We start from the raw sequence: 12,045 nt of genomic DNA on the forward strand, positions 1-12,045 counted from the left end.
ATGATGGCAAGACACGCCATTCCCAATTCTTCACACAGGAAAAAAACGTTGCATTTTTATTACAAAAATCAATGATTTAGTCTGCCCTCCTTAGAATCTTCACACACAATATATGTATATCTGTATGCAGTTAGCTAATTATGTATATATGTTACTTTACTTGTATTAACTTTTTGTTTTGTAACACAATTTCCTCTGACGTCATTTGAACATTGTATATTTTTTTCTGAGCCTCAGATACCATCTTTAGTATGACCATGGTGAACAAACTGAACTTGAATCTGAACTACACCAAGAAACCTATTTTTCTGTTGCACTTTTATATTATAACAAAGCCTAGGCATATCGGGTTCAAATTTGTTACACCTATTTTTCACTATTCAATTGTGCTATGCTAACATAAACTTGCTTTTTTTTACTAAGTACAGAACAGACATTTTTTTTTATTATAAACAAAACTAACAAAAATAGTTTAAAATTTGGCTTCTATGGTCATACTAAATATTGTTGAAGTGGTAGTTTCATCATAAAGATAAAAATGAAATGCATTTTTAATTATATTGTGTACACATTTAATCGATATCATTTCATTAATTATTGTTGAAATGTACATTTGTTCGTTTACCAGTCATGCAAAGTGTCTGTAGCAACAGACTTTAAAATATTACGCACTTTGAAAAAAAAGTTCAATGTGCGTCTAACTTGTTACAAAATCAGCTCATTTTGGCTTTTCTTTTCAAAGTGAGTTAATTTGGGGACCAAATCAGAGCACTTTGATCTTTATTTCAAAGTGAATAATGAGTGTAAACATTCATATCTTTTTCATTAGGAAATTAATAAAACTATTTACTGATGTTGCATTTTTTCAGAATAAGTGTTCATTTTTTTAAAACCGTGTTAAATCTGCTCTATAGATACGACAACCAATGATACAGTCAAATTACCAATATATTAATCAAATAATCAAATTGAGTACTCGAAGAATGCAACCGCATCTTTTCTTCCCAAACATCATATCACATTCTTGAACTTTGATAAATAAAGTTTAGTCATAGAAAAATAAACTGATCAATGCAATCAAAAGCTTTTTCCGTGTTCTTATGAGTTTCTAGTCATAAAACCACTTCTCACATTTAAACTAAACGGATCATGTCGATGTAAAAAGCAAGGTAGTTACATCTACAGCTGTTAAATTAACTACTTTATAAAAGGCATTTCATGATGCACTTTTTGCATTGATTTTCAAAAAATGTATCAGATTAAAACTGTATTGAATAAAGATATTATAAAATATACAGTCCAAAGAATTATAAAAAACAAACAAACAAACAAACAAAAAAGAAGAAAAGACATATGATGGTTACTCTGCGCAATTGATGTGATATTTTGACAACAAATCTTAATGAACTCCTGAACTTTGTTGTTCATTGTACAATTGCAATTCAGAATAGCTAACATTTTTTTTTAAAATTCTCTTGTTGATGTTCCATCGAGCTTAGTAAAAGCAATCATCTTAAAAGGTTTCAAGAACTTCGACTGTGCCCTGTATATTTTTTTTTTCAAAGTGCATTAATATTGATCTTTTCAACGCGCTTGGAAAAATAATATAAAGTTGTCTTCTTTTTTTTAAAGAATCAATGTTTGTAAACTTACTCCAAGGTTAAACGCACTTTAAAAAAACAAATACAAATGTGTGACTTTTTAAAGGTGACATAAATTTATAAATATGCATTATTTCCCTTTTATATCCGACTACCGCCATATAAGTTGTCGATTTCTATTGTTCTGCTCATCGCTACACACCCCCTATATAAGGCCTTCACGGCATTCAGGAATTTCATACACCCGAAAACGTTACCTTGGACGAAAAGAGTTGTAAAAACGCGTTTTGAACGAAAGTAATATGACAACCACTGCACTAGTAAGATATTTTCAATAAACGACGAAACAAGACAGACTGAAATCCAGGCGCAGATACTTAAAAAAAAATCCTCGATAACTGTAGACCGTCTTCCTGTGTATGTTATAACATCGCACATGCGCAAACCACACACTGTGGCAGATCGAGCAATGTCAATTCTCGCAAGGATTTAAAAAAAAACGGGGCGTTTTTGTATGAACGGAAGGAAACGTTACTTTCTTGGAGTTACTATCATTTAGCTGCTGTGTTTGATGTTATGTCGCCGGGGTTTTCAAGAAGATGCAGACGTTATGTACTCTATATGAACTGCACACGAGTTTAATGTGCATGCGAAGTAAGACAGCACTGTCTGTGCAAAATAATACGGATACCTTGGACATCCTTTCAAAGAATAAATATATTTTCTATTTCGTTGTTGTTTTCTTTTTTCTTTATTACTAAATTTTACTACAATGTGTAGTTCATGCATTTAGAAGTCCGTGCAACGTGAATGCCTCGATCGGAAAGCAACCTACCGTAACTTTCTCAAACGGTATATATACCCCAGTGGCAGTAGAGGAGCGATCGAAACTAATATGGCGACCAAATGCTTTTATGAATTCATGTTAACTTTAAAGTGTTGTAACAAACGTGTAGAAATAAGTAACACCATACTAATAAGATAAGACCAATAATGGTAAACCAGAGGCATACACCAAATTGTTTACAGCATACTATGACATTCATTCTATCATTAGTTGTTTACAACCACTAACTCTTTTGAAACCTTCTTTTAAATGAACACATCTTACAGAAAAAATTGATGAAAACAAAATACCTTTAAGAACCCCCCCCCCCCTCCCATTTCCTCAGAATCAAAATGTCCTCTTCCAAAGAATTTCTTTACAACTCTGCTTGCACCAGACAGCACTCTTCATTTTTATCTTCATATTCTGAATTTTCATCTGTAAATCATTCATAAAAGGGTGAATAAAAATTTATTAAGAAAAATATATACATAATATTACCCAATATTAAGAAACGACAGATGAAAAAAACTAAAGCAAAATTAAACAAAAAATTGTGTGTAATCTGTGTTTAATTATTTGTTGCATTATGACTGATGTTGATAAAGAAAATAAGGTGTGTTTATTTATTTATTTATTTGTTTTACAATCGACCGTTGCGAAATTTAGATCTACATGTAATGTGATTTAAAAAAATGTTAAACGAGGTATATCTTTTAAACGATTTTATCATAATTCTTTGAATAAGGGTAGCAAACTTTACATTTTTCTGGTGCTTAAAATATAGGTACTGATATTGATTAAGGCTGACATCCTGTTTAAGAGCCTCATACATGTACTCTTTAACAATGTTTATTTCAATACGCGCCTTCAACGTTTAGGTATAAACATATCACCGATGTATTACTTGTTTTAGTTATCTGTGTCTTAATTTGTGCATGGGTAATGTATTTGAACACACTAGTAATAGATCGTTCTATTGGATTTCTTTTTCATCGAAAACAAACGACAATGTCCTGAAAGACGATGATTGTACCGAATAGAATATTTATACTCGCTTTTATACGTGATTACTTATTTTGTGTATCGTCAATGTAAATGAATAACTGTTACAATAGTTTCGGCATTAAATGTAAAAATAGCCAATACATGTATATATCTAAAAAGTCAGTGATATCCAATGTTGGCATCATACATAAAAACTCGAATATAAATTTAAAAATCTTACCGGTAAGAAGGTCCTGTGGTGATCGATACTTGTAAAGACATACCGAGTAGTTGACGTCTGATCCTACCCAGAGAAGGTCGGCTTTGACATCATAACACAGGCAACTAGGTGAGACTATACCTGATGGTTTAATTAGCAGATTGGATAGGAAGTGTCCGTTTTTATCAAGAATCTGTACTTCGTGGGTTAACTCATCACATACCAAGATATGTGACAGAGTGTCAGTGCAGATTCCTAGTGGAGATAGTTTTGATTCAGGAGGGTGTCCTTTGTACGAAAAACGATGTCTTCCTTCACGGTCTGTTACCACAACAGCACCTGTCGAGTCAGACACCACGACATCTCCGTTAATGTTTTCTGTTATATAACGTGGTGTATTGTAGATATCGCTTCCGATTTCGTTGTGTTGTATTTCCTGTATTTCTTCCCCGAGGTTGTTGTACCGAATAACCTTGCCTTGTATTCTGTCCAATTTCTTCATACCGACGAAAACGTCATCAGTTATTTGAGAACAGTAAAGACACCATGGTCTCCATGCAGAATCGGTTTCCTGCATACATTTGATAAAAGATGTTTTTGTTTTTTCTTTATATTTTGACAGTTTGACAATGTTATAGTCCTTCTCGATAAAAAACAATTCTTTCCGAGATAGGTTCATTGAGTGTGATCCAATATGGGCATCACTGCGTAAATCCTTAATATGGTGTATAGTTTCGCCCAATGTACTTGTAATTATGAAGTTGCTTCCTTCATTGATTAAAAGGCAGTCGGATATTCCATATGATAAATGGGAACAGCGTTTAAAGTTTGTCACTATGAAATAGTTCTGTAATGCTGGGGCAAATATCTGCTTTTTTGAACAAGTTCCATCTCCGACGTCATGTTGCATCACTTTTACAGCCTCGCAATGTTTATTTTGATCTATGACACAATCATAAAATACAGGTTAATTTAATATTGTAGCAGCCCGTACTCGGTACATGTTTATTCAATCTTAAATCTTATATAAAACCTTACATGTAATAATAGTTTGTGTCAATATCTTAAATTTATATAATGCAACCAGCTTATTACATTTCGTTGTCAATTTAGCAAATACAAATCTTTGTTAGTTTATATTTCCATAAACTTCACCGATATTCATCATGTTTATTATGAGAAACGTAATCAAAAATAACAATAACAAACTGTCAACCATCTTAAAAATCCATAATACGAAATACAAATTCAACGCAGAGCAACACGGACCTCTTAAAAGATAGAGGTAGGATCAGGCGCCATGGCTTCCTCTGCTGACCGGTCACACCCGCCGTGTGCTCTTTGTCGTAATCGGGAAAAAAACGGAAAAGTCCGTAGACAAGTAGGTGATTGAAAATGGTCTAACAATTAGTATGAAAAACGTTATTCAGCATGCGACCCAGAGGAAAATTGTATTTGCTTACAAGGTCGTTTGACTGACTATAGAACTTACGGAAAGATGACTTCAAACGAGATGTTAAAAATGATATGTAATGCATGTAGGTACATTGTAGCACAATTTCTTGTACTGATGTAAAAACATCGATCTTACTATCAATTATTTACTCATTTTAGTGTGTCTACGTCCTCGAGCACCGCAACAATAAAAGAAAATAATTTTAAAATAGAGTTTTGTTATCTTACCTGCCAGTAGATCTTCATTCCTTAAATACTTGTAAATAGCTACTATTTATGTGTTTATAGCCTAGTTCTGTTCTGTTGTTGTACTCTGAGCCGATCCAAAGAAGATGCGTCTTTTTATCAAAGAAAATAGAACATGGTGTGGAGACGCACTGTAGGTTTATCGATAGATATGTAAAAAACTGACCGTCTTTATCGATAACATGTATTGTTCGCGTGTAATAATCGGATACCAATATGTTTGACAGTGCGTCGGTGGACACTCCGAGTGGATATAATGCTGTTCCTTGTGGATACCCTGTGTATGCAAAACGAAATTTTCCTGCACAATCAGTGACCACTACAGCGCCAGAAGTATCAGATACCACCATATCTTCATTGTTGTTCTCTGTTATATAGCAAAGATATTTGAAGATGTCCAGTCCTTCTTCGTTACATTGTATTGTTTGCACCATTTTGCCATTTTTGTTAAACCGAATTATTTTTCCTCTTCTTAAATTCATATTTGCCCTGCCGACAAAGATATCACTCGTGAATGAGGAATAATATATACATTGCGGTCTCCATTGATTTGAATCCGTATTCTGAATGAATACGGTACTTTTTTCCAAATCCTTTGACAATTTGAGTATAGTGTCATCCTTTGCTACGTAAATTAGTTCACCATCACTGTTTAGCGTGTGCAATCCATACGACCCATTATAAGATCCATCGCGATAATCTTTGATTTGATCTTTGATTTGGTGTAATGTTTCACCAAGTTCGTTGACCAATACAATGCCATGATCATCACTCACCCATATCCTACATGTACCTGTTGCGCATACAGATACACTTTTGCTACACCGAACATCAGTAATTGACAAGTATTTGTGTAGGATTGGGCTATACGGTGATGACAATAGATTATTCTTTCCTACTTTTCTTTCTTTAGTCTCTGTTGTTTGAATAGCTTTTATTGGATTTGCTAAATCATCAGAGATTGATTCCGGATCTACGAAAAATGTAAAACGAATGTTTAAAACAGAACTAGGCTATAAATACGTTGACTCTCACCGCATGTTAAATTTACAAGTAAATTCTTGTCTACATATTAGGTAATTATTATAATATATGGTATATTATGTATTGCATAAATAGTTCATGTTAAGTACTAGCAGTTTCTGTTAAGGAACACGAATAAATGTACAATTATTCCAAGGGATGAACCTCCCTCAACAATAGTGAGCTAAAAAGTTTTTTAAAAAGATATTGGATATAAAATATAAAGTATGGAAAAGAAAAGTCCAAAATTATTTACAACGAGAGTAAGCTAATTCGTCTTGGTAAAAAAAAATTATTCTATGAATTTCTCACCAAATTCACAACTGCGTTTGATAAAAGTAAAAAAAAAATATGCATCTTTAGATGAATAATTTTTAAAGGAAGGATGTGCAACATCATTTGGATTGACGAACATGTGTTTTGCGCATGTGTGTAGCAAACGTAATTCAAAGAAAAAAACAGAGGTAGAGAATGGTTGGAAAGAACATTAATAATGTTGACAAAACATTACTTAGAATTGTTAGAAAGCCTTTATTTACATTGTATTTGCATGCATGGCAAACAGTTTTTAACGTATGAAGTGTGATGAAAGAACAAAATGTCTTTCTTAGTTATGAATGCGACATAAATAGTTAAAAATTTACTAAGTCTTACAGATATCAAATCATAGAAATAGTTTGCTTTAAATGTTGACTTTCGAATTAAGCATTGATAAAGCATTAACCATGTGGAATATAAAATTGTAATGGATTTTTCAATTATAATTTTTAACCTCATCACGACATGTAAGATAATTTTATTTTTTAAGCATTAAGCATGAACACTTACTTAAAAACGAATCCTGTCTGAATATATACTTGTAAACACCCAGTGTTTGTTGATTATGGTCAATACCAGCGTAGAGACGGTAATTGAGGACATCATAACTCAGACAGTATGCCCTTCCCATCCCTGAAAGTTGAAAATGTGATAAAAAGTGTCCATTTTTATCTATGACATGCACGGAGCTCGAGTCTGGAGCGCATATAAGGATGTTCGATTGACCGTCGCAACATACTCCATGAAACCATGTGTAAGAACATGAGCGATGACTTGTATATGAAAAACGATAATTTCCTTCCCTGTCAGTAACCACTACATTATCAAGGCCCGAGTCAGACACCACGATATCCCCATTACTGTTTTCTGTTATATATGCAGGTTTACGATAAAGCGGTTTTCTACTGTTGTTGTGCTGTATGTTTTTCGTCTTATCTCCATCCCGGTTGCAATGCAAAATAATTCCTGTCATTGGGTTGTCTTTCGTCATTCCGACAACTACGTTTCCAGTGAAAGGGGAACAATACACACTTAAAGGTCGCAATGCAGTGTTAGATAACGTTATGAATTTAGTTTTTGTCTTCATATCTGCCGACAGTCTCATTATGTTCTTCATTTATATAAATCAATTCACCATCACTGGTAACTGTGTGCATTCCGGATTCTCGTTCACTGAATAAATCTTTAATATGGTATATTGATTCACCTCTAGTATTTATCAATACGAGATTTTTATGATCACAGACCCACATTTTATCTGCCGAAATAAGTGACAAATGGGAACAACACCCGATGTCTTCCACTCTAATTGCATTCAGTAGCAATGGACCCGGTGTCTCTAAATAGAGTAGTTCATTTACAAAGCAATGTTCATCCCCCGTTTGTACTGTTGAGTGTACAGCAGATGTTCTTACAACGGCACTCAGTGAGGGTTCAGCTAAAAAATGAACATAATAAGTTACAAACTTATATGTTAATTTTGTTTGAATAAATGCAATATAATGTGCCTTTATTTTACTTAGTCGTTTATGGTTTCATATATAACATACTTATTCTAATAACCTATGGCATACGTTTGTGCAAAATTGAATTAACGAATTGAATTGTAATTAGGAGGAAATTAATCAGAGATTAACAATAGTAACATATAAGAATGGTATGTGCCATACCGTAGGTGTTATCATATTAGGTTATGTACCTATAACCAAGCACTGTGTTTAAACTTGATGATCCAACCCAGAGAAGATGTGTGTTTACATCGATGGTTAGGCTGCTCGGTGACAGTATACCTGGTGGTCGCATTAGAAGATATTTTAGAAAATGGCCGTCTTTATCAATCATATGTACTGAGCTACTGTAACTATCACACACTAGTATATGCGAAAGTGAATCAGTACAAATTCCTTGAAACACCCCATAATTGAATGGCCCTCCATTGTAAGAGAAGCGATGTCGACCTCCAATGTCTGTAACTACAACTGTACTTCTATCCGAAATAGCAACATCCCCATTGTTGTTCTCTGCTATATGGGAAGGATGGGTAAAAAGAGGGTATCCTGATTCGTTATACTGAATTGTTTGCTTCAAACGGCTTAATTCATCGTAACGGTTTATCCAGGTTTTGTTATCCAAATCATCATATCCCATGAACCCTACAAGTAGATCTCCAGCAAAGGGGGCGAAATATACACAGCATGGTCCCTTGTTATTGTATGGTGTGTTAATTAACGTCTTTATTTTTTCCATATCGTGTGACAGTTTAACGATGTTATGATCGTTATTTATAAAAACCAAATCCTTTTTATTTGTTACTGTAAAATATGCAGCAGGGTTATAAAACGATATTAAGTGGTCCCTCTTGATGAAAAAGTGTGTTGCCGTTTGTGTCTTTCAAATAAAAATTGTTTTCACATCCAATCCATATCCTATCTGATGTCACAAAAGCCATGTGGGAACAGCAGTCAACATCTGTCGCCATAAAAGACTTTTGCAACACAGGTGCAGGCATCAACTTTAGTTCAATATATGTAGGTCGTTTTCGCCCCTCTGTGACCTTTATATCGCTCAATAACATCGTCACGCCCTTTGCTTTCAGTCTTTCAGTAACACTTAGCTTGGCATGTTTTGCACATCCGTACCGTTCTTTTAATGTTCTAAAGGCAGATTTAGACAAAAGGAATTTTACAGGATCTTTTGCTGACTGTTCAAATGAATGTTCGGAACACAACAAACTAGAAATGTGTCCGTGTTTTTTCAGATTTTGCACAAAACACTTGTGTATGAGTTCAACGTCACATAAAACTTTATCAACGATATCCTTAAGCCGTGTGGCATTCAAAATAAGACTTGCATTACCTTTGAACATTTCTTTTTGGCAGGTTTTCACATCAGCTTTGATGCCGGTCATCAAAACACTTTCGTATAAGTGAATTTTGCCCCTCACGACGTTAAAAGTGTTTCTGAGTCGCTGATGGTGTGAATCATATAAGGATTTAATATCTAATTTCTTGTGTTCGGTATGTTCAGAGCAAGAGGAACACATTGGCAATTCACAAGTTTACAATACTTATCATAAACATTATCAGTATGTATCGCACAATTCTCTTGAATCGGGGAGGAGGTCATTTTCCTGCGGAATATCATCACATCATGGTCAATTGTATTTATATCAATCACATGCTCCTCTTTACAGCTGGAACATAAATCACGTCTGCATGAAGTACAGATGAATTTCGTGTCCCCCTGACATTTCGAACACTGCCGTGTTGCATAAGGACTTGGAGTAGCCATGCTGTGGTGAAATGTGTATATACATGGAATCACATAATATTCAAATGAAAGAGTAGATTAAAGTGGCATAATGACTTATAAGATGATATTTTGCTTTAATTTTTTATCATGGTAACAAAAATAAAAAACAAAAATAATGAATTTAAGCATGTGTCTTTTCTCCTAAAAATTCATAAATATATACACATTTCATTAGTATAAGTATAGATCAACATATGGGTTAATTAAACTCAAAAGGCACATTTCATGTAAAAACATATTGACTAGTAAAAGACCCCTAAAAGATTCAGAGTAAGATTAATGTATAAAACAAAACGACTTATAGAGATTGATAAATCGTTAGCAAAATACGTACTTATCTTTTTCAATCTCCATTTAAAAGTCGCTTTTGTTTTATACTATAATTCAATCTATATCTTATAAAGACATATCACGTTTTTAAAAAATCGACCTAAACAAATTTAAGTTTCTTGCATAGTATGGTGTAAATCCTGTTTAAACGTAAAATTTATATCATATAGTTTTATACACATTGACAATTTTTCTTTCATATTGAACGAATTTGTCCTGAAACATTGCTCTTAAATAATGTCAAAGTGCACATTCTTATTGCAGTGTATCAAATATTTAATTAAATGATGAATTAAAATATGGCAAAAACTATTCCTATTTAGTATTGACCGTTATTTTGTTTTGTATTGTGTTTTTTAAATCAAACCCTGTCACTCGATCATTAAAATAACACAAAGTATTTAAGTGCTTTGATAGAAACAAAAAAGACAGATAAGTTGTCTTTCTATAATTGTCGCATGGTTCCACTATAATGTCTGAAAAGGTTCAGTTAAATACCATTTGAAAACCATTAATGAACGCACAGGTCTTTTTATTTTAATGGGAACTCCGAAAGGTCAATTGATTTATCATTAATTTAGCCGTGTAACCAACCTTACGTCTGTTAAGCGGTTATCATTTATCTTTTAAATGGCTGTAAACTAATGGAACTCGTTGTACTTTTATAGGATTGTTTGTGATCAAATTCAAGACTTTAGGACAATGGCAAATGTTTCATCATTGCATTTGTTTGAAAAAAAAAATAATGAACATATACATATATTGATAATTAGGTGAAAATATCGATAATGTGTCAAGGTGACAGTATTGTTTTCATGAGTTTCAAAAATGAACAAAAAAAGGATATCATTCATGTACGTTTTGATGCGTTCAAAACTGTAGTTATTAACAATCCAGAGTGTTGCTATATTATGAAATATCGGTTCAAAGAACAGAGAACGGAATCATGCTAACAAATAAAAGTAGTAATTTCTCATTGATGTAAAAGCTAACGAGAACCAAGTACAGATCAACTGATAACGATATAGCACTTTTACATGTTTTATTTATCTTTTTAATTCAGTTGATTTGTCTCGATTATTCATAGGTTAAAATGATCTTCTCTTTTGTCTTTTTTGATGGTGCTTGACAGGCACAAGTCTTTAGATTTATGTTACATGGCGGTAACCATTCTAACAAGAGGCAAAAACATTGCAAAAATGTAGAAAAGGGACTAACAGATACTATAAGTGGACATAAAGTTACCAATCCTACCTTCTCAGGTACACGAGACACGAATCACATAGTGCACGCTTTCTTTATAAGAAAAAGCAGAAAACAATAGCGTCTTCTATTATTATTCGTATATATATAATACCATATCCGAAAATATAAAACAAATGAACACAAGCATTGCTACACTGATGTATCATCGTGATTTTTTTTAATATTAAAGTTCCAGTATATTGAATGCATGCAAATGACAGACTAATTGTCATCGATAAGAAAAAAGACATAACAATGACCGAGTTTTAACAGAACGAGATGTTAAGATACACGAAGAAAAATGGGATGTATTTATACCTAAATAAATAAACCTTAAATTTAAAAGCCGTATACATCTATTTGTTTTAAATAGAACATCATTTAATCGACTTACTCTATTGCAGATGAACTCAATTAGGTATTCATAAAGTAATTGTTTTAAACATATTTTTTTCTGGGACGGTTAAAACTAAAAGTATAAG

General features: G+C 33.1%; 2 protein-coding genes across 2 annotated transcripts; both read right to left on the bottom strand.

Moving 5' to 3' along the window:
• Window positions 1–484: 484 nt before the first annotated feature.
• Window positions 485–5,355, bottom strand: LOC136270935 (uncharacterized). Its single transcript, XM_066069947.1, has 3 exons — window positions 5,318–5,355; window positions 3,656–4,576; window positions 485–2,865 (listed from the first exon to the last, which is right to left on the bottom strand). Exons 2-3 carry the CDS (start codon window positions 4,542–4,544, stop codon window positions 2,804–2,806), a joined length of 951 nt encoding a protein of 316 aa, XP_065926019.1. The 5' UTR covers window positions 4,545–4,576; window positions 5,318–5,355; the 3' UTR covers window positions 485–2,803.
• On the bottom strand, window positions 5,332–7,709 carry LOC136276011 (uncharacterized). Its single transcript, XM_066086622.1, has 2 exons — window positions 7,187–7,709; window positions 5,332–6,308 (listed from the first exon to the last, which is right to left on the bottom strand). The coding sequence occupies exons 1-2, from the start codon at window positions 7,665–7,667 to the stop codon at window positions 5,332–5,334; spliced, it is 1,458 nt and encodes a 485-aa protein (XP_065942694.1). The 5' UTR covers window positions 7,668–7,709.
• Window positions 7,710–12,045: the final 4,336 nt, after the last annotated feature.

The sequence above is a fragment of the Magallana gigas genome, chromosome 1, assembly GCF_963853765.1.
Source record: "Magallana gigas chromosome 1, xbMagGiga1.1, whole genome shotgun sequence".
Taxonomy (NCBI): domain Eukaryota; kingdom Metazoa; phylum Mollusca; class Bivalvia; order Ostreida; family Ostreidae; genus Magallana; species Magallana gigas.

Coding starts and splice junctions, on each gene's coding strand:
- LOC136276011 (XM_066086622.1), bottom strand. CDS start 7,667: ATGACGAAAGACAACCCAATGACAGGAATTATTTTGCATTGCAACCGG. Junction 6,309..7,186: donor CAGACAGGATTCGTTTTTAA/GTAAGTGTTCAT, acceptor CATTTTTCGTAG/ATCCGGAATCAATCTCTGAT.
- LOC136270935 (XM_066069947.1), bottom strand. CDS start 4,544: ATGCAACATGACGTCGGAGATGGAACTTGTTCAAAAAAGCAGATATTT. Junction 2,866..3,655: donor ACCACAGGACCTTCTTACCG/GTAAGATTTTTA, acceptor AATGATTTACAG/ATGAAAATTCAGAATATGAA.